Source organism: Spinacia oleracea, chromosome 3, assembly GCF_020520425.1.
Source record: "Spinacia oleracea cultivar Varoflay chromosome 3, BTI_SOV_V1, whole genome shotgun sequence".
NCBI classification, from domain to species: domain Eukaryota; kingdom Viridiplantae; phylum Streptophyta; class Magnoliopsida; order Caryophyllales; family Amaranthaceae; genus Spinacia; species Spinacia oleracea.
Genome location: NC_079489.1, coordinates 20,097,774 through 20,122,240, shown reverse-complemented (window position 1 = coordinate 20,122,240; position 24,467 = coordinate 20,097,774). Strand labels below are relative to the sequence as shown.

Genomic DNA, 24,467 nt, shown 5'->3' with positions numbered 1-24,467 from the left:
TAATCTCAAGATCGCAAGATTGGGATTGTCCTCCCATAAATCGGGATGAGATGCTAAAAGTTGTACAAGGCCACTCGGAGAGCTAGAAACTGTGAAATGCATGGCCGTGCTCGGATGAATCATAGGCTATGATTATCTGTTTATTTGATCAGTTGAACTCTGAAACCGAGAAACACCTCTGGACATAATAAGGATGACAACTCTTACCTTATGTTCAAGAGCAAGCATCGAGCGACAAAGGAATTAGGAAATGCACACTTGTCCCTAAGGACAAGTGGGAGACTGAAGGAAATAATGCCCTTGGTCCAAGTATGCATTCAATGTAAAGTCTAATAAATGCGGTTCAGTATTAATTAACAAGTTAATAATTCAGTGAGATCAAGTGAGCTGAATGCCTAGCTAGAGGCCGCTTCAGTTCAAGTGGAATTAATGATATTAATCCACAGCTTACTCTTGACTGAACCCGTAGGGTCACACAAATAGTACGTAAACGGATCAAGTATTTAATGGCATTAAAATACTCCATCTATGGATATTCGGAATCGACGGATCTTGGTTTCAGTGGGAGCTGAGATCGTCACAGGCAAGAAATGAATACTCCGGAAACGATGATATTGCCGGAAACGGAAATATGGATCGTATCGGAAATATAAATATTATCCAAGTCGTAGATGTTGCCGGAAACGGAAACATGGTACGTATCGAAAAATATTATCGGAAATGGAAATATTGCCGGAATCGGAAATATTGCCGGAAACGGAAATATTGTCAGAATCGGAAATATTATCGGAATCGGAAAATAATTCCGGAAACGGAAATATTAAATATTTGTTCGAAACGGAAATTGATTCCGGAATCGGAAAATTAAATATTGTTCGTATCGGAAATGAATTCCGGAATCGGGAAATTAATCGGAAGCGTATCGTACGAATTAGCATCGGACGAGGCCTGCCAGACGAAGGCCCAGCACGAAGCCGGGCCATCGCCCAGCAAGCCAGCGCGCCACAAACGCACCAGCCAAGGCTGCGCCAGGCCCACCGCAAGGCAGGCCCAGCGCGCGCCAAGGCTGCGGCAGCGTGTGGGCTTGCGGCAGTGGGCTGCGAGCTCGCGGGCTGCGCGCGCGCGCGCGCATGGCGCCCCTCGTGGGCTGCTGTGCGTGCGTGTGTGTTTGTGTGCTACTCAAATCCTAAAGCTGCCGGGATTTGTCATATGATTAATCTAATCCTAAAAGATTTAGTTTATTTAATTAGAGTCCTATTAGGATTATAATTAAATAAATTAGTATCCTAATAGGATTCCAAATCCTTTTCCATAACTCTATAAATAGGTGCCTAGGGTCACATATTTACATAGAGAATTCAAGTATTCAAAGTGAGTTTTTGAGAGCAAAATTCAATTACACAATTGCCTATAAAGTGCCGAAAATAAGTAGTACCTTAAGGGCGATTCTAGTTGGTCAATCTTAAGGCGGATCCGGACGTGCTGTGGACTATCTACGGAGGGACGACACTTGGAGTCCTAAAGACTTGTTCTTGTTCGGTTCGGGCGCAGCTAGGGAAGGCACGCAACAAAGAGTATGCATCTAAACTATGCTAAATGATTATGTGTAAATAATATGTTTTCCTGGCTTTATGGTTTTTCCGCATGATTTATGAATTGTCATATGTATCATAACCTAACATATGGAGCCTAGGCTCCCCTGATAAGAAGCACTGGCTTCCCCTGATATAGAACCAAGGTTCTTTCTAATAAGAAGCAAGCACCGGCTTCCGTTGAAATGGAACCCAAATTCCCCTTGTTATGAAGCATTGACTTCCCCTGTTATGGAGCCCAGGTTCCCCCTGTTATGAAGCACTGGCTTCCCCTGTTATGGAGTCCAAGCTCCCCCTGTTATGAAGCACTGGTTTCCCCTGTTCGTAGGAGAAGTCCTACCATGTTTTCCTGTAAAGTCCTGACGACCAGAGTAATACTGTTAAAAGTAGAAAGGTTAAAGAAATGATGTTCTTGAAATGATGTTCTGAAATTATGTTTCCGAAATAATGCTTCTGAAATGATGTTTTATTAAATGTTTTACTATATTCTATTCTCCCTGTTTATTAAATAAAATGAATTGAAATGATGTTACGATGCTAAGATAGCTCGTTATTGAGTGTTCGTCTCACCGTTTTCTTTTCTGTTTTAGGTACTGTTGGGGACAACGAAAACGAGTAGTGGCGAGGATTTCACCATAGCAATGTTCCCTTAAGTTAATGTTATTTTGTAACAAGTTTACGTATGACTTTGTATTAAGTTATGTGCTTTTATTAAGGAACTAAAAATTATTATTATATTATTATGAAGTTTTAGAGTAACTATTATGATGTTTGCCTTATAATTTCCAAGAGGGAGTTACGGCGGTAATGTTCCTACCGAATTAGGATGTTTTCGCTGCTTAATTCCATGAATTAGAGGCCGAGGCGTTACAATAGGTCAATTAATTTTTTCACAAAGCCCTTAAAGGTAAGATAAAGAAACCCAAATCATGACTGATAAGTGGGAAGAGATTGATCTCAAAGCTTTGTCGATCTGCTATGCAACTATGTCTCTCAAACAAGGTTTTACAGGAAGTTGCAAAGGAGGAGACGGTTTAGGCAGACTATGAACTTTTTTTTCCGGCGGTTTGGGCAGGTTCTGATGGTCGGCGGTGAAATGTGATGGCTCATATATGAGAGGGAAAGGGAGGAGAGTGAGAAAGAGAGGGAAGAAAGGAGAGTGAGATAGTGGAGGACTAGAGGGTAATAACGTGAATTTGCACATTTTAGGCTAAAAAAACAAACATGTAGGCTGTAGATCATGTAGAAAGGCTTTATCAACTGCAACTCTGCAAACTTTACGTACCATTAGTCAAATGAACGTCCGATGCATGTATCTGTTAAGACATTTTAATTTTCACATTAATAGTGTGTTACCTTTAACTTATAGGGCTAAACTTATCTGAAGTTATAGGATTTTATTTAACTTATAGTATCTTACATAACCTTATTTAACTTATATCACCTTATAAGTTAAAGGTTATGTGAGATACTCCACTTCAATTCATAACAAACAAGTTCAAATTAATGCAATTTCAGGACTTATTTTGCAAGTTCAGTTCAATTCATAAGCATTCAGTTAAATTTATTTAATTTCAGTTCAGTTAAATTCAGTTTAATTTAATATAACCAACTTATTATTATTATTATTATTATTATTATTATTATTATTATTATTATTATTATTATTATTATTATTATTATTATTATTATTATTGTTATTATTATTATTATTATATTATTATTATTTATTATTTATATTATTATTTATTATTATTATTATATATAACTAATTATTTACTATTATTTATTATTAATTACTATAATTTTATATTTTATATTATTTTTTAGTAATTAATTACGAATTACGAATTATTAATTATTTAATTTTTTATTATTTATTTATTAAATATGAAGTATTTATTAATTATTTAGTTATTAGTTATTCACTACTCCTATCATTTATTATTATTATTTAGTAATTAATTATAGATTACTAATTATAAATTATTAACTATTAATTATTTTTATTGTTTTTTGTTATTTGTTTATTGTTATTTGTTTAATGTTTATTGTTTATTATTTATTGTTTATTGTTTATTATTTATTGTTTATTATTTATTATTTACGTCACAGAATAGTTGACAATTTAATGCGATAAGTAGTAGTCTGGTTATCAAGTATTATTTTATTAAAAAGTAGATGTGGTGGAAGTTAGTGAGATATTTTAAATATTAGAAGAAAGATAATGTATGATCTCTATTACATAAGAGAAGAGGAGAGGGGCATTTCGATAATCCCACTTTTGGTGTCACCTAGGAATAGACTCAAATACCCTCGGTAACTTCACAATTAAAACACTGATTATTTTAGTAATTTAAAAAAATCTAACTATTCAATGCAAATTAACAAATACAAAAAACCAACCCTTATATCACGCATGAAATTTTCAGGAAACCGAAAAAGTCAACAGAGAAATAAATAAACTTTCAAGGAAACCTACAAACAAGGAAAGAGGTCAAATATTATGGAAATATTGGAAATGAATTCCTTGATTAATCATATGTACATCAATCAATATATACAAGGCTAAATTAGCGTAATACTAGGATATAATTAGCTTACAATCCCACTTGCATGGATCAGGTCCAACTATTAGTGTGGACCAGGGTATTTTAGGTATTTTACAGCTTTTAAGGATGACATGGACAAGCAATGTTTACGTGATCCAAAAATCCCGCGGCCTATATAGTAACTCTTACGTTGATATAGTTTACTTATATGCAATATAGTTACTCTACTAGTCATACAGTAAATTTTAACAATATAATTATTAATATATGCGACATAGTTACTGCAAAGATCATATAGTAACTATTAAGTTGATATAGTTGTACTAGCTTGTATGTAATATAATTACTCTAATAGTCATACAATAACTTTTTGATGTCATTTTGATAAGAATTCAATTACTTAATAATGTATACACAAAGATATTGACTGCTTTATATCATATACTCCCTCCGTCCCTTAATACTTGCACCGCTTTCCTTTTCGGGCCGTCCCTTAATACTTGTACCAATTCTATAAATGGAAATTTTTATCAATATTATATTATTTCTCACACTTACCTACTACCCCACCTACACCCCTATTCTTTACAAAAAATTATTTAAAAATTCACATCCTCCACTCACCACTCCCCACCTCTTACACATTTCCCACTAACAATATTTAAAAAATACCCCACTATCAACTAACACCATTAAATTAATAAGTCAATTTAAATTTCTTAAAATCCGCACCGGTCAAACCGGTGCGAGTATTAAGGGACGGAGGGAGTAGTAAATATTTCTATCGTATAGAAATAGTTACTCTTCTATATCATATATATAGTAACTCTTTCTATTCTATAGTTACTATTAACTCTTTCAAAAAATATAGTAGCACGTCATCTCCCTCCACGCCCGAGTCCTCTCATTCCTCTACCACGTTCTTAGTTTTCATTGTTGTTAGAATTTTCTTCTTCTTCTTCTCCTGCTTTTGTTTTCCTTGCAGAAGTTATTCTTCGCACAACTTCAATTCTAGATGAATCTTCTTTGTATTTCTGAATTAATAATATATAAACAAATTTAATAATTTAACATTTAAGTGTGAAAAAATGACATAGTAACTATGTAAAACATATAGTTTCTATTATGCATCATACAATAACTCTTAGAATTAATGATGGTAAGATATTCGCAGAAATGAAATATAGTTATTGTTATAGTCATATAGTTACTGTCATAATAATATAGTCACTCTTATTACTAATAACATAGAGACAAAAAAATAACATAAAAGTAAAAGAACAAAATGATAACATAGTAACTATTAAAAACATATAGTTACTATTATACATGATATAGTATATTTTATTATTAATGATAGTCATATATTAGCAGTTGCATATATAGTTATTGTTATGATCATATAGTTAATGTGATCATAACATAGTAACTCTTATTAATAATAACGTAGAGCACAACAAAGAACATTATAATATACATAATAACTATATCAAACATATAGTTACTATTATACAAGATATAATACCTATAAATACTATTGATGGTCATTTAGTCACATAGTTGTAGACATAGTTGGTGTGATAATAATATAGTAACTCTATCACTAAAAATATAGAATAACATCAAAAACATGCACAAAACATAATAAATTTAAATAGTAACTATTTCAAACCTATAGTAACTATATAAAACATACAAATATTGTTGAAGAAAATAAACATATGGTAACTAATCATGATAAAATAAACATAATACACATTTCAAATATATAGTAACTATATAAACAATATAGTAACTATTGATGAAAATAAACATATGGTAACAAATCATGATAAAATAAACATAGTACCTAGCTATTTCAAAAATATAGTAACTATATAAAACATATAGTAACTATATAAACATATAGGGACTATTATTATAATATAGTAACTATTGTACACATATAGTAACCGTTATAATCATATAGCCACTATCTAAGAAGCGGACAAAAATATACTCTAAATAACATAGTACATAATGTAATTATATAGTAACTACTCCCTCCGTTCCTAAATATGTGTCCACTTTGGACATTGGCGCGGTAATTAATAAAATTGAATGTTGTGTAAGTGGTAATGATTGTGAATGTTTTTTTGGGGAAAGGAAAAAGTAGATAATTGTTTATTGTATAAAGTACAAAAAGGAATCATAAAAAAGAGGAGAGAAACCAGAAAAGTACAAAGCTACCAAGTCAGCAATCCACTAACTCAAAAACCAACCAATAGAATTCTGATTCCAAAAATCCAACAGCCAATAGGAAAACAGCAATTAAATTACACAGATCAGCCAACAAAAGTGGGGACTTCTCACTTTTGGGGGGAAATTTTTGGCAAAAAATTGACTTTTCCCTCCAAAACTTTTATATACATCAGGAGAGAGAATTTTTTGTCCAAAAACAAACCAAAAAATACACAAACACAGAGCATTTATTCAAAACAGGGGCTGGTAGCTTAGCTTCATTGCACTTGGCTTCTTCTGCTCAGACAAAATGGAGGAAGATGCTGAATGGGAAGATGCTGCTTGAACAATAATGATGCGTGGATACCAGAATCAGATGATGATGGTGACCACATTGACGAGGAGGAGACTTTTTTCGACTTGAATGAAGCAGCAAAAGAAACAGGGGACATGGAACACATAGTTTTTCCATTTGATCTCAATGAAACACCAGAGCAGCATCAACACAATTTTCAGCAACAAGTAGGAAGACGGGGTCATCAACGCAAGAAGAACCCAAGGCTCAGCTGCGACACAAGGTTGCAAATTCTGATGTGGTTGTTGAACAACCATCGCAAAAGGGACAAAGACAAACCATATTATGGAGCGTATAAACATATTGCTCAAATGTACAATGTGCATCCAAGAACAGTCAGACGAACTTGGAAGCAAGCAAGGGCACAAAAAGAGGCATTCCAGAGATACAACATGGCAACAAAGGCAAAAAATGCTGGCAGGAAACGCATTCAAGTTGAACAAGACACAATCACAAGCCTAACCATGGGGGACAGAACATGCATTAGGGATTTGGAAGAGATGCTAGATATTGGACCAGAAACACTTTGGAGAATGATAAAAAGGGGTGATGTTAGGGCACACACAAATCCCCTACATCCGGGGTTGCAAGACCCGAACATGCTACAAAGGGTCAAATGGGTCCTAGATTTACTAGAAGGGGACAGTCCACAAACAAAGAGGCAATACCAACCAATGTTTGATTTTGTGCATATTGATGAAAAGTGGTTCTACTTGAGCAAAAAAACACAAAGGGTGTATTTGGGGAAGCATGAAAGGGGCAAATACAGATCGGGAAAGTCAAGCAAATTCATACCAAAGGTAATGTTCACAGCAGCAGTTGCAAGGCCTAGATTTAATGCTCAAGATGAATGCACATTTGATGACAAATTGGGGTTTTTCCATTCACTTATCAAGAAGCAGCAAAGAGGAATTAAAAAAACAGAGACAAGGGGACAATGGTGACTAAAGTAGTTGAATCAGTCAGAAAGAAGAGACAAGGGACATGCTCATCAATCAAATTGTTCCAGCAATCATGCAAAAATGGCCTCCAAGTGAAGGGCCAAAAACAATATTCATACAACAAGACAATGCAAGAACACACATCACTCAATCTGATGCAATATGGCAACAAGCACATCAACAAGGTGACTTCACTTTCATTCTAGTCCAACAACCACCAAACAGTCCGGACTTGAACATATTAGACTTGGGTTTTTTCAGAAGTATTCAAAGTTTAATGCACAAGAAAATGCCAAAGGATGTTGATGACATGTTGGATGCAGTTAACCAAGCTTATTATGAGTTAGAGGCAAGAACACTTGGAAATGTTTGGTTATCATACCAATATGTGATGAATGAAATACTAAAAGCCAAGGGTTCAAATGATTATGATCTACCACATGTGAACAAGAAAAGACTTTTTGCTCAAGGAAGGTTACCAATTCAAGTTATTGCACCAATGTGGGCAGTACATGATGGGTGGGATTTTTTGTATGGAACACAAAATGGGCAACACACTGAAAATGCACAAGATATGCAAGAGGACAACAATGCACAGAGAATTACAAGTGAGGCAGCAATGGCAGACATTCCAGAGAGCTCAAATGCACAACAAAATAGAGGCAATCAAGCATGGGAAGACATTCCAGAGAGCTCAAATGGACAAGCAAACAGATCAAGTCAAGAATGGAAAGTTTGGGAAGACATGCCAGAAACAAATAGAGAATCAAGGGGACTAAGGATCATGGGTTGATCAAAGAATACAACACTTTTGTGTTTTGGGAACATGTATTTTTTGGGGGACAAGTAGTCACTTTTGGAAGCTTGAATGTAAGGAATACATGTATGCAAAACATTTTGTAAGCAAAGTAACATTTTGAAATGAAATGAATGAATAGTTTGTTAAATTGGTTTGGTTCAAGTAATATCATTGCATTAAAAAACACATTAACATGCACATTCACATATCAACCAGAAGACATGAATGATAACAAATGAAAGAATCATCATATATCAAATAACATAAGATCTCAGATTGTCCCCAAGCATCATTGACCGAACCCTTTCCCATAATACTTAGCTCCTGAAAAGCATCATTGATGCTAATGGTGCACGAGTATTATTGAAAAATAAGAGGGTTTCAGCCTCAGCAAAAGAAGTCTCATCATAGATCACACATAAAACCAATAAAGGTAGTAATATCAAACAAACATAAAATTTGTTTTAGAACTCAACATGGCAATTTCATTTAGTCAAATGTTGTGGACATATACACAAAAGGATCTCAAAATGTCCCAAAGCATCACAATCACAAATCCAAGAAACAAACACTTAGTGCCGGAGAAGCATCGTAATTGATATTAATGACAGCAAATGAAAGACTCATCATTGATCACACACAAAGACAAATAAAGGGGACACAATCGGGAATCAACATAGAAATGAACAGGTTTCCCGGTCTAATGCCAGTTTATATGTGTTACGAAACTATTCGTTTCCTAAGACATGAAAACTGGAAAAAGATCGGAAACCTAAACAAATCAATTAAACCTGGTCAAACATATTCAATCACAGTTTGTAACACAAAAGGATCTCAGAATGTCCCCAAGCATCACAGTCACAAATCCAAACTACCAACACTTAGCGCCGGAAAAGCATCGTAATTGATACTAATGGCAGCACGAGTGTTTGAAGTTAATTGGATTTATTTCTCAGCAATTGAAAGACTCATCATTGATCACACACAACAAATTAAAGGCACACAATTAGGAATCAACATAGAAATGAATAGGTTTTCCGGTCTAATGCCAGTCTATATGTGTTACGAAACTATTCGTTTCCTAAGACATAAAGACTGGCAAAAGATAAAAAAACCTAAACAAATCAGTTAAACATGGTCAAACATATTCAATCACAGTTTGTGACACAAAAGGATCTCAGAATGTCCCCAAGCATCACAGTCACAAATCCAAACTACAAACACTTAGCGCCGGAGAAGCATCGTAATTGATACTAATGGTAGCACGAGTGTTTGAAGTTAATTGGATTTGTTTCTCAGCAATTGAAAGACTCATAATTGATCACACACTAGGACAAATTCAGTGGACACAATTAGGAATCAGTTTAAGGATCTCAGGTGTCCCCAAGCCTCATTGAAGCACATTATCTTGGCTTCTCAGCAAATTGAAAGACTCGTCATCGATCAACACAACAGGGTCAAACATGGTCAAACAGGCTCAAACAGGGTCAAACAGGGTCAAACAGGGGACATTTCTTCATGGATAACACAACAAACCAAACACATCAGGGACATTTCTTCATGGTTAACACAACAGACCAAACACATCAGGGACAAATTCATCAAGAAAATCTCAAAAAGGGACCAATTCATCAAGTAAATCTCAAACAGGGACATTTTTACAAGCTAAAACAGGGACAAATTCATCAACTCATTTCATCATTTCATATCATCATTTCATTTCATCAATTCATCTCATGATTTCATCATTTATCATGTCATCATCATTTTTTCATTTCATCAAGTTCATTTCATCAAGATCAAATAGGGACCCATTTAACATTTGTCATCATTTGTTCATTTCATCAAGATCAAATAGGGACAAATTGATCAAGTAAACATAATGTGAACATCAAGTAAACATCATTTCTCATGCATCAAACAAACAGGGGCGAAAAACAATGATTGAAAATCAATAAAACCCTCCAAACTCCACATGCATCAACACAATCTCCTTCAACAACAACAAATCCAACCCTTGCCAGCAAGAGATCACACTTGCTGGCCTACAATCATCAACAGCTAAACATGCATTCTAAAAGGAAAGCCATAAATAGAGAGAGAGGGAAGAAGAGAAAACTGCCCCTTGTAGACATGCAACACCAACAAAGCTAGGACCTCGAACATGCACTATCAAATTTTGAGCCACTGTTATCGGGATCACATTTCCCTTTGTCAGCAATTAGGGTTTCAGACCCCCCAAACTCGAAACCATCAGGGGACTTAGGTGGAGGTTGATCAACTTCATCATCAGGAATTAGGGTTTTAGATCCGCCAGGGGACGGTGGAGGTGGCGGTGGCGGTTTACCCTCCACCGTTTTTTCAGATCCGGTGGAAGGAGAAGCACAGAAAGAATTATATCTTTGGCGTAAATAATTGAGATATTCACCACTATAGCTGTGATCGCCTTCACAATACTCACCAAGATCGCAGTGCTCATCGGTGCACTGATACTCAAATGACTCCGTCTTGCCGACGTTATCATCGGAGGAGGAAAACCCATGAAAACTCTCCGTTTTTTTTGGAACCCATCAAACCAGAAACTCAACCCAGAAACTCAATCAAATAATCAGAAAACCCAGAAACGCAACCAAAAAACCCAGAAACTCAACCCAGAAACTCAACCAAGATCAATCCAAACCCAGAAACTCAACCCAGAAACTCAACCAAGATCAATCAAAACCCAAAAAAACGCAAAAACTCAAAGATCGAATCAAGATCTTCAACCCAGAAACCCAGAAACCCAGAAACTCAACAAGATTCAAAAAAAACCCAGAAAAACCCAGAAACTCAACCAAAGAATCAAGATCTTCAACCTAGAAAAACCAGAAACTCAATCAAAACCCAAAAAACGCACATGCAAACACTTTTTTGAAAACTCAGATCACAAAAGTAACCCAGAAACCCTAGATCTTCCCGATCTTCAACCAACTAAACCCAGAAAACAAAGAAACTCAATCAAACGCCAGAAAATAACCCAAAAAGCGCACATGCAAACAAATTTTTAGAAAGATCTAAGCAAGAAAACATCAAAATCAAAAGAGAAACCACTTTTTTTAAGGTTTTGATCCCAGAAAACGAAAAAACTCAAGAGATTTTTTCAAATTCTAGAAAGAGAAGGAGAGAAACCAGAGAAACATAGTGAATATTTGAGAGAGAAAGATGAAGAAATGAGAGGAGAGAGAGAGGAATACGGGTGAGAATGGGGTGGGTGGGGGTTATATGGGGGGTGTGAGGGGGTCGAAAAAGCACGAGGCTAATGCGTGACCTCGTCCCTCGTGGGTGTGACGCTTCTTTTTGTCAAATCAAGTGTAATTAGATTTCTTGTGAGTTTACACCCAATTGACTAGTAATATAGGAGTCGCCATTCATTTTTTAACGACAATGAGAAAAACTGACAAAACCCGGTTATCGTGACATAAAGGGAGTGCAATTATGTTTGACCACGACGGCCGTAGGTTCCCTTGTGATCCCTGGTGGTGGGGATCGCTCAACGTACACCCGCAGGGTAGAGATTGAGGGTTCGGGGGACTGTAACTACCGAGAGGAGTACTCGCTCTTCGATAACTCCAGAGGCAGGATATCCTTACTAGCTCAGCATAAATAATTGAAGGGACATGCGTTAACTATTAAACTAATCTGAGTTGATTTTAATAATATGCAACATATAGTACTAGATCGAACGCGATTATCTGATTTAGATTGTTTTAAGGGACCTAGCATGATAATCCAATTTCCCAAAAATATCATATTTATTAAGCGTGATCGAACAATCAGATTTTAGTTAGTTTAACAGTTCATAAAAGGGCGAGGAAAGCAATTAAACCATGGAAAAGGGACACATTACGACGCACCCTTGAGAGGTGCGTCACGGTTCTCACAAAACTAACCACTTTGACTTTGCTATTTCTCCTTTTATTTAACGAATCTCAAATTATGGGACGGGATACGTTCTGTTCGATTTATGGATCGATTGCGACAGAACGCGTGATCAGTTTTGCAGCGTGAGGCTTAGGCTTAGGGGTTTAGAGTCAATACTCAGAATAATAATTGTGTGTTGTTGTTTTCACGTCGAACTTAAGGCCCTATTTATAGAAAAGAGTTCGTGGAAAGATAGAATTGTAGAACTCTAATCCACGAGGAATTAGGAAAAAACACGTACCAGGTATTTTCAGCGCCCAGGCCTGGGCGCCGAAGATTTCGGCGCCCAGAACTAGGCGTTGAAAATAGGGTCTGGGCTGTTTTCTTAGTCAGATGCGGATTCCTAGAATCCAGAGTATTTGAGATTTAATTGAGTCTTTTAGTGCGTATTAACCTTGTGACGGGATGCGTCTGGGTCCGTTACGAACTCTAGGCTCGCTAGGATTTTAATTAATACGTGACTCTTACTTTCGAATCATATTAGGAATAGGATTCTCTCGCAATTTCTATCTCATTCAGGATTTATGTTGGAGTGCAACGCCTAGTTCTGGCAGGTTTCTATCTTTTATGACTTGCCACTTTTAACAACTACCCATGACGGCAGTTACTATTTTTAGCAGGTTTCCATAAATAGAAGGTTTCTATAAATAGCAGGTTTTGGGTGAAATGAAAAGGGGAATTGAGATTCGTTATTTTATAGAAGATGCGTTATCAAGTGGAGATTTACGCTTTCATCATCGAACCTTCCCTTTCGGGAATGGGGACAAAAGTAGGTGTCTACAGTTAGCCCCCACTTTGACTGAGTCTTGGAGTAAGACGATGGTCAAAGTATTAGACGGAGTGCGTCGCACAAGCCATGGTGACCTGTTTTGGCGAGGGTCTCACGAGCCCCCGAGTGATAACATTTGACTTAAGGGTCATCACTTGAAGTGTCGACATATCCCTCACGTGTCATTGGGATTTGTCAACGGATAGTATAGAAACTTCCTCACTTTGTCATTGGAAGGATCTAAAGGTGCGTAGAAACTCCCTCACTTTGTCATTGGGAGTAGCTACAGATGTTTTCGAAATCAAAGCTATAAAGTGTAATTGGGCCTGGCCAAGCCCAACCACGAGGTAAAAAATGTTTTTAAAGATTCTCATTTTTAGGGCTAGTTAAACGAGAAAACCCCCTTGTTTGTATGGGACGCAAAACGAAGGAAAATCCAGCACATCGCTCTTTTTTTGGAAAAAACGGAAAACCAATCCTTTTAATTTTTGGAAAAGGGAAAACCAGAAAAAGTTATCGCTGCAGCGACTAAGGACCTACACGGCTTGTGACGTAGACCCCGCCGGCTAAAGATGGCGAGCCTGTCCGCTAAGGGTGGACGCCCCGTCCGAAAAAGTGGACGAATCTTGTTTTTGAAATTTGAAAATAAGGACCTACGCGGCTTGTGACATAGATCCCGTCGGCTAAAGATGGCGAGCCTGTTTCATCTTGAATTTTGAAAATTTCATTTTTGGAAAACTGAGGACCTGCGCGGCTAGTGACGCAGACCCCGCCCGCTGAAGGTGGGCGAGCCATGTCCGCTAAGGGTGGACATCCCTGAATTCGTTTTTTCCTTGATTTGGAACTTGCGTGGTTTGCGGCGCGATCTTGCCTGATTGAGGTGGGCAAGTCTCTATTTTTTGTTCATTGTGATTTCTTTTTTGAGAATTTCTTTTGTTCATTCTTGCAAGAGAGAATTCTTTCGAGGAATGCTCGAATTTAGTTGCAACCTGAACGTGGGCTGACAACGTGTTCAGACGGACCTTTGTCTTGCGATCGTCTGCTTTTGTGGTTTTGAGCTAGTTTTTTACGGCTCAATTTTGCCACTACTTGGGTCCTTGATCAGGGGACTATGTATAAGTATCAACGGCGACCTTTGTCTTGAGGTCGTAAACCGGTTTTATTTTTTTGAGACATCCAAACATGGGACTTCGTACAGCGTAGTCTGGGAATATTGTTTTAACCTTGCATAATATATATTTTCCCTCGAGCCCCCAAGCACTCGTGCTTGACAGTTATTTCTTGTCAAAGAGGTTCCTTGGGGATAAGCATTTTGTAATGTCCTTGATCGTGTTTGGGATTGTGCTCGTAAATGCGAGCGATCTTTGTAGTGGTGTGCTACTCTTAACAAAGCGGTGAGGTGCGACTTTCAGTAAAGAAATCGGCAATTTTCGAGTCGAATAAATATGGCAGGGCCCAATAGAAGCCAGAGCTGTTTTTTGGGTCTGGAATCATTTTCGGCGCCCATGCCTGGGCGTTAATGATTTCGGCGCCTAGCGCTGGGCGCTAAAAATAATTTCTGGCGAGGTTTCTTGATGACACAGCCGGCCTCTTGTTCGTCCGTTTTCCTTTTTTTTTTCTTTTGAACGCGTTCGTAAATGTTCGATACTTAGAAAAGATGATATGTGTGTGCGAACGAGCGTTCATAGAATGGCCGTGGTGTGCGGTCCATTAATCAGTTTGCTTGAATTGTTTCATTTTTTTTGAACAACGTCTGATTTTGAATAGTTTGCTTAGAAGCTTGATAGGGTTCAGGCCCATTCATGAAGTGAGCTCAAACATCGTGCCCTTTCGATTGTTCAAACATTTGCTTCGAGATTTTTTTTATTTTGCTACGGTTGTTTATTAGCTTGGAGCCCCCAAGTATGCATGTTGGGATGCTTTCCTTTTGGCGTACGATTTTTGTAGGTTCTTTCGAGAAAGATGCCTTGGGGTTCCGCTCGTGTAGGTGCGAGCTATCCCTTCCGTGGTAGGTAATATTTTACTGCCTTTAATCCTTAATGTATAAGTCGTGTGGCTTGCATTTTGAATTTGGGCGATAAGTAGTCTTTGCCTCTTTTACACGTGTTCTTGGTCGTGCCCGCATTAGCGCAATATGCCTTATCCTCTCTTTTTTAGACGTGTACCGTGGGATGGTTGAACTTATGGTGCGACGTAGGCTTGTGTGGCCTAACATCGTGTCTTAGAACATTCCTCCAGGTGTTGGGATATCTTTATTATTTTTGCATTGGAGTACTTCATCATGCCTCGTTCAGGTGTTCGAACAAGTGTAGCACCTTCTGCGTTGGTTTGCACGGCTTATAACTTCGTTCGACGCGAGGATTCATAGGTGTTTCTTTCTTATTTTTATATCTGGGCAAGACTTTGGCTAGCAGAAAGATTCAGCGCCCAGGCTGGGGCGTTTAAAGATATCGGCGCCCAGCTCTGGGCGTTGAAAATAATTTCTGGGTATATTTTGACAGTTCTTATCCTTGATTTTTTTCTTTCGCTTTTGCTTTGGAACGAGGTAGACTGTGTAACGGGCGCTTGTAGGGCGAGCGTTATGTGCAGTAGTTTGATCGGAGTTTTGGTGACTCGCGATTTTCAGTTACCCTTGTTAGTGGGGTGACTTTATATATTCTAAGTAGCGCTTAGAATTTGGGAGGGGTTGTAGCCATTCTAAGGTTCGTTTTACACGATTAAAGATTATGATTGTGCCCCTGTGATGTATGTATAGCATTAGCGTCGAGAATTTGCGATAAAATCGTCATTTCGAGCATTTTTAGAGTGTTTTTCTCAAGCCCCCAATTGTAGCTACGGGATTGGCTTGGTGCTATAATGCTTTGCATACGTCTTTATGCATTCATGGCGACATGGATCATGAATAGTTTGAACCAGACTTGTTTAGTGCGAGGTACGTTCGAGTAGTGACCTGCTACTTCTCTTGTAAATGTCGTATTGTGCGACATTGCCATGGTCAAGGTAGTCACATGTTGAAGTGTGCCTTGACCAAAAGCTATGTGCCTTTCTTTACCCACAATCATATTTAGAAATCTTTTGACTCACTTGCAACATCGGGATAAACGCATACTTAGATTAAACCAACGACTCTTTATTATGTTCGAAGAAGTCTTTTAAAATTATTTGGAAATTATTTAAAATCCGAATCCTACTGTGTACAGTCCGAGGTGTCCTAAGTAAGTTGACTTATAGAAGGGTTCGTACAGGATTACATGAATGAATCAACATATTGTTACGATTTTTGGAATGCTGTCTAAGGATTTGCTGGAAGCTAGGGTACAGGCGTCAAGATATACTTGTGCCCGTTTGGCATATGCTTTAGGTTTTTAAGGCCATCTTTTCCAGAATTGCGGGAATATAAACCGTTTTCAAATTGACTTAGATTTACTTGGTGTATGTCTGCACAAAAGGTCAAGGTATACTTAGTTCTTTCCCTATCTCTTTCATTTCAATTTTTTAGCCCCCAGTTGCTGTTATGTCTTCCCATTAATGATGTTTTTAGATTTCGATCTTAGATGCCCGTGTCATATGTCTAAGTAGGGTGGGCCTTGGTTAAGTGCCAAGTCCTATTGACAATGTCTGATTTTCTTTAAAGGGGATTAGCAAGCATTTGAGTTGCCATGAACGGGTGCCCTGAGTTCGAAGGAACGATGGGGCGATGTCGTAGAACAATCTTTTTCATTGCAAGCTTACTGCCTTTATTACTTGTTGGCGATTATGACTGTGTCTAGTGGTGAAAGAAGGTCTTTAAGCGAACGACTATGTCTAGTGGTGAAAGAAAGTCTTTAAGTGAGTTAGTTCGCTTTAGGGAGGGTCAAGTCGAGTACTTTAGAGGTCATGGACGCTTGCGCTAGCCCCCATTCAATTGAGGCAAAGCGATCTTTTTGAGTCTTGGCTAAGTGCCTAGGAGTGTGAGTGCTCCTTCTGGCAAGGGTACGTGCCCTTATTATTTTCGATGTGTGCTCATTTTGGCATCTTGATGACTTGGATTCTTCTTCGTGCTTTCAATTTTTCTTTCGACTTGGATTGCAAGTAATTAAATTTCAATAAGGGACTTCCATTTTTATTCTTGTTTTTCTATAGGCTTTAATATTGGTTGGACCGAATCATGGATTGCCTACGTATCCGCCTTAAATAGATTTAATTTGGAATCAGGTCTTGCGTAGTTCTTAGCCTAGAAAATGGTTTCTTAGAATGCTGATTTTAAACAAGTACGTTCGAGTGGAATCGTAATGTTTGGAAATAGGGTGAAATAAGTGAAGTTTATTATTATTTTAATCTCCCGCTTTGCCGTAAGCCAAAATTTTGTTTTATATTTTTTGAGTACATGTATTTTTTGGTGGTACGTATATCTGAATACGTGTTGTACCCCTCCAAGTATTCGTTATTTTTCCGTGCATGTGCGGATAAAATGACGAGCACTTCTGAACAAAACTTGGCAGATAGAGAGTTTCAACACCCAGGCTGGGGCGTCAAAGTTTTCGGCGCCCAGCTGTGGGCGCTGAAAATGATTTCTGGGCGGATCTTTTTTTTGATGCACTAAATGCTTCTTTTTCTTTTTAGACTAACTTTAGAGGCGCTTTGCAAGTTTCTTTTTTATTATTCACATTCTTTAATTTTTTTTTTTTTTTCATTTTTGAGTGTAGAATGTACTTTTCATTTGTCTTTTTTTTTTTTTGTGACTCAAGACGGCTTGCAAGATGGGTTGAATGAGATAGGATAATTTTTATAGGTAAGCACGAGGATTATATCTGCTAGGACTCACAATTTGCAGCCTCAAGCTAGTGTCATGAGTTTACATCAACCAAGGCCGATGAGTAGCATGGGGACGGCTCAAGGGTATATCAACAGGATGTATCCAAACAAGTTATATGGTCATTATGCTAATGGTGGTGTAAGAGCAGGTTTGGGAAATAACGGGTATGACGCACGTGTCAATTGTCGTACGTGGTTTGCAGTTGATAACAAGTTCAGGAACAAGAGTCGAGGTAATGGTTTCTTGGGTTATGGAAATGAGAACATGGATGGGTTAAATGAGCTGAACAGGAGCCCCAGAGCGAAGGCGTCTAAGAACATAAGGATTGGAAAAGGTAGACACTGTAGAATTTTATGATTTGGATTGGTTGACTCAATTCTTTTCCTTCGTTTACTTGGGTAAATTTCGCACTTTTGGGAGGTACGGGCTAAGTACTTCATGGCTCGCTCTTTTCGCTCTCCCTTTTCTTTTTCTCTTTAAGTATATCATGGTTCGCTCTCTTCACTCTCCCTTTTCTCTTTCTATCTTTCTTCTTTTTGCGTGGGATTTCTCCCCAACATAAATACTTCAATTTTTTATTTGGGCTAAAAGGTAGATGGTTGTGGTCTTTGAGTCACGAGGCGAGACTGAGTGAGCCTCGTTTGGTAGGCCTATAGTGGACCTTTTAACTTTAGTAGGCCTAGGGTGGACCTTTAATTTTAGTAGGCCTAGGGTGGACCTTTAAATTGTCTTACTTTGCAAGCGTATTTAGTCGTTTCTTAAAATGTGCAAATAGCGTAGATTCAAAATCTTGTTTTTACTTTATTGAAATTTAACGAAAGAATTACATCGAAAATAATTTTTTTTGCTTCTTTTCAGATTCCAGTTTTCGGGATTTAATTGGAAGTTGTGATTTAGACTCGAGCTTTCATTAATCTCTCTGATTATAACCCGTGTATGAATTTAAGGAGGCGGCCTAGACTCAAAATAATGACGTGGCGTAAGCCTATAATACTTGACCAAGCGACTCTCAGACTTAGGCTAATAGGACCATAACTTTCGTTGGTTGACACTTTAGATTTTAACCCTTGGGTGTTCATTTGTCATGCGCCATTTTGCTTAATGTTGGCAAGTTAGTTAATTTGGGAGATCGAATTTTTATTTTTGCAAGACTAGAATCATTAGTGCATCTTCTCTCTTAGTGTGTATTGCTTTACCCCAATGGTAGCCTTATGGTATGCCGATTTGGGTATTTTCATGGTTGGTCATGTTGCATTCATGGAAAATCTTTTAGTCCGTACTTAGTAGTATTTCAAGGAGCGAGTGACTCGAGAGGACTATGATAGTCGTGACCCAATGTGATTATAAGCCTTGGGGCCATTAATTTTTTTCTTTGCCAATGGTATTAACACCTTAGGTTCACTTTGGGGGTTGTGCGACTATGGGGGAATGATTTCCAGAATGTGACCGTTTCCATTTTGCAAATACTATAATATATTCTTTTTATTGGTGAGAGAGAGTATTGAGGCCGTAGACTCTTGGCAAGAGATGACAATTACATATGGGTGCTTATTGATTTAAATGTTAGGAAGGGATACTCAATATGTTTTAACCTTTTTATTTGCAGAACGACACCAAGCATTAGGACCGATTCTATGGATAAGACAACTAAGACTTAGGATTTAGATTGTACTTCGGCGTAGCCTAGTCTAGACTCGGATTTACTTATTTTTTATTCGAACATTATTTTTCTTTGAAAACTTCATTTAAACATTATTTTTTTTGGAATACCTAGCCCATGTGACATTCAAGGTTTTTTTTTTATTTTTTTTAAACTAGCATGCTCGGTTTTGGTGCCGAACATTGTCGTCATAGGAGGCCTAACAACAACACAAAGGGTTATTGTTTTATAAGTCGCTTTTGGAATCGAGTGCTTTTTCATACGCCCTCGTAGCAAAAAAAAATTCACGAAAAGTTTTTTTTTTTTGCTACACATTTTCTTCATGCGTGGGCACCGAGGGTGTTGTGCCTGACCAAAAGGCCAGGCAGCAACATCAGCGCCCAGCGTAGGGCGTGAGAAATTCTGGCGCCCAGCCAGGGGCGTTGAAAATGCGTCCCTGGCTGGTTCTCGTTTTCTGTTTGCGTCTACTTTTGTTTATGCGACTTCGATTTTGCGTGCTTTCCCAATAACGTCCTTTACGCGTTGTGCAGCGTTTGTGGGATTCGTTACAGGCCATCCCGAGCGTCACTTATTTTTGTGGCGATCGTTCGGGTTTGCGGAACACGTATTTCGGTATAACTCTTTGGCAAATTGGTTTATGAATGTTTGGGCAATTTTGAAGGTCGTTGGTTTTTCTAGGATAGTTTGTCACACACAATCATATATTTTGCTACACATAACTAACATTCCATCATGAGGCAATAATAATATGTCATGTAGTTTATGATAGGCTTCTATGGGTAGTTATTTGCGCCTGGCTTGGTACCGCTTCTATCGTAGATCCACCACATGCCCCAGTCGGGGTAGTGCTTTCAACAGACGAATTTCTCCCCAGAAGGCCAACCCGCAAGTGCAAGCCAATGGGGCATGCAGGCGAGAGGGACATAGTGGGCGAGCGATTGGGTTTGGGACGGGTGTACTACTAGCGAAAGTGCCGAGTGGACAACATTCGAAGCGTATGCACCCCCCGGTTGGCGATGTGTATCCTTAGTCCCAACTCCCGAGATGAAACACCAAGGGAGCCAAGATTCGTTATGTGGTTCTGTCCGTTCACATTAATATGCTGATTTTCAGGTCGTCCCAACTTGATGGGGAAATAAACGCGGGGTATGATCGTTTCACCCTTCGGCTATTTTGATTACCTACAAGCACGAGTATTTCCTTCACTATCCCCAGTGGAGTCGCCACTGTGAGGGGGTCGAAAAAGCACGAGGCTAATGCGTGACCTCGTCCCTCGTGGGTGTGATGCTTCTTTTTGTCAAATCAAGTGTAATTGGATTTCCTGTGAGTTTACACCCAATTGACTAGTAATATAGGAGTCGCCATTCAGTTTTGAACGACAATGAGAAAAACTGACAAAACCCGGTTATCGTGACATAAAGGGAGTGCAATTATGTTTGACCACGACGGTCGTAGGTTCCCTTGTGATCCCTGGTGGTGGGGATCGCTCAACGTACACCCGCAGGGTAGAGATTGAGGGTTCGGGGGACTGTAACTACCGAGAGGAGTACTCGCTCTTCGATAAATCCAGAGGCAGGATATCCTTACTAGCTCAGCATAAATAATTGAAGGGACATGTGTTAACTATTAAACTAATCTGAGTTGATTTTAATAATATGCAACATATAGTACTAGATCGAACGCGATTATCTGATTTAGATTGTTTTAAGGTACCTAGCATGATAATCCAATTTCCCAAAAATATCATATTTATTAAGCGTGATCGAACAATCAGATTTTAGTTAGTTTAACAGTTCATAAAAGGGCGAGGAAAGCAATTAAACCATGGAAAAGGGACACATTACGACGCACCCTTGAGAGGTGCGTCACCGTTCTCACAAAACTAACCACTTTGACTTTGCTATTTCTCCTTTTATTTAACGAATCTCAAATTATGGGACGGGATACGTTCTGTTCGATTTATGGATCGATTGCGACAGAACGCGTGATCAGTTTTGCAGTGTGAGGCTTAGGCTTAGGGGTTTAGAGTCAATACTCAGAATAATAATTGCGTGTTGTTGTTTTCACGTCGAACTTAAGGCCCTATTTATAGAAAAGAGTTCGTGGAAAGATAGAATTGTAGAACTCTAATCCACAAGGAATTAGGAAAAAACACGTACCAGGTATTTTCAGCGCCCAGGCCTGGGCGCCGAAGATTTTGGCGCCCAGAACCAGGCGTTGAAAATAGGGTCTGGGCTGTTTTCTTAGTCAGATGCGGATTCCTAGAATCCGGAGTATTTGAGATTTAATTGAGTCTTTTAGTGCGTATTAACCTTGTGACGGGATGCGTCTGGGCCCGTTATGAACTCTAGGCTCGCTATGATTTTAATTAATACGTGACTCTTACTTTCGAATCATATTAGGAATAGGATTCTCTCGCAATTTCTATCTCATTCAGGATTTATGTTGGAGTGCAACACCTAGTTCTAACAGGTTTCTATCTTTTATGACTTGCCACTTTTAACAACTACCCATTACGGCAATTACTATTTTTAGCAGGTTTCCATAAATAGCAGGTTTCTATAAATAGCAGGTTTTGGGTGAAATGAAAAGGGGAATTGAGATTCGTTATTTTATAGAAGATGCGTTGTCAAGTGGAGATTTACGCTTTCATCATTGAACCTTCCCTTTCGGGAATGGGGACAAAAGTAGGTGTCTACAGGGGGACAATTAATGTTCCCCATAAAAACCCCAACTCCCCATGTCGGACTTCCCCCTTTTAAAAAAAAAAAGTCATTTTTTTTATTATTTTAATATTTTTTCGAATTAAATAATTGGGAGAATTAGGTAATGTTTGTAATTGTTTAGAACTTTAGGGGTATATTTGGAAAGATTTTAAGTCAAAAAATGGGAAGTGGACACTTAAAAGGGAACGCCATATTTAGGAACTGGACACGTATTTAGAAACGGAGGGAGTATTATTTATCAAAAGTCACTATAAACTGTTCATAATATAATAACTATCTTAAGCACATAGTTACTGTTTTAAACTTATAATAACTTTCTAAAAAACATAGTAACTATTTTAAACACATAGTTATTGTTTTAAAGTTACTATAGTAACTTAAAAAAAAATAGTTACTCTAAAAACTACTACTAACATAAACACAACGAACATTCCAGTGACTATTAAAAACACTATTTCGCAACATAAATTAAAGGTAACTACATGATTTATATACTAACTATGTGAAACACTAACCTTAATTTCAACAAAACAACAAACATTTCAAATCACTCAACAAAATAATAACTATGGTACACATATAGTAACTATTGTACACATATAGTAAACATTAAAATAATATAGTAACTATTGTACACATATAGTAAACATTAAAATAATATAGTAACTATTGTACACATATAATAACCATTAAAATTACATAGTACCTCTTTGAACCATATAGTTATTGTATTACTCATATAGTTACTATTTAAAATCATAAAGTCACTGATCGAATTGGCGAAGTGAAAATATTATTTTGGCAAAACAAAAACATTAATTTCTCCAAAACAACAAATATTTTCAATTTTAAATAAAAATAGACTTAAAATTCTTTAAAAAACAACAAACCGATATGTGATCTCTAAAAATTCTTGCGAAGATTTGTAGACGAGCGCAAATTCTTCGATTCGGTTTCGGCAACGACGAACCTCCTTCTTGATCTACTACTTCCTCCAATTTTTCCTCACCTAATAGATCAAATTATAAGAATTATAAGATAATTACGAAGAAAATCGAACAAAACCTAGAAATTTGGGCTAAATTTTGAAAAACATAGAGAGAAAATGAAGAGAGAGAAATTAAAGAGAAATGACCAGAATGCAGATCTGAAATTTTGAAAAATAAAAAAGTTTAAAACGTATATAAAGTGGGCTAGACAAAAATCGCATTGAAACTCTACAAAACATATAGTAACTCTTTAAAACACATAGTTACTGTAATACGCATATAGTTACTATTTAAAACCACAAAATAACTGTCATATGACGTACATTTACACATATTGCCCATACAAATTACTCCGTTGCCCTGGTCCACGCTAAGTTAGCATGGACCAGGTTTATATTAGTGTAAATAATTAGCTTAGTGCTAGGCTATAGCTGTTAGCGTAATTTTAGGCTATCAATTACGGAGTACATAATCTGTAATAAATTAGAAATCAAATGACATAAATCACGCCTAATATTCTGTATAATTCTGTAACAAATTAGGAAATCAACTGACATCAAGGAGTTCGATCAAAAGTGCAAACGCATCAAGGAAAAGAATCAACAATCCCGGGAAAAACATCTACGAAAGAAGAAATTAAGTAATATGATGCAAATTTTGAAGTGTTTTAATTGTTTTTTACTTTTTAGTACTAAATTTGAGTAAATTGTGTTTATTTCTTATTTTAAGGAAAATCGCCATGAGTTATGTAATTTGGTTTGGTTTGTGACAATATATCCATCTATAATTTTAGTTTGTGTATAATCTCGCACGTATCGCGTGCATATAAGACTAATATTTTTATATTGAATGATAGAGGAGTTGAGATTAAAATATTTGTGTGGTGGGTCAAAGTGAGAAAATAACATCTATTAAAATATAATAAAAACTTTCTTTAAATGGGTTGGAAAAAAAGTATAACGAGTAATCTGGGACAGATGAAAAAGAAAAGTGTAACGAATATTCTGGGACGGAGGGAGTATTATTATTTATTTATTTTACTAATATTTAGTTCAGTTAAGTTCAATTCTATTCAGTTAAGTTAAATTAAGTTCAATTCAGATCAGATC

At 37.3% G+C, this 24,467-nt stretch overlaps 1 protein-coding gene across 1 annotated transcript; it reads left to right on the top strand.

Moving 5' to 3' along the window:
* Positions 1-6,691: 6,691 nt before the first annotated feature.
* LOC110794965 (uncharacterized) lies at positions 6,692-7,663 on the top strand. Its single transcript, XM_021999939.2, has one exon. The coding sequence runs from the start codon at positions 6,692-6,694 to the stop codon at positions 7,661-7,663; it is 972 nt and encodes a 323-aa protein (XP_021855631.2).
* Positions 7,664-24,467: the final 16,804 nt, after the last annotated feature.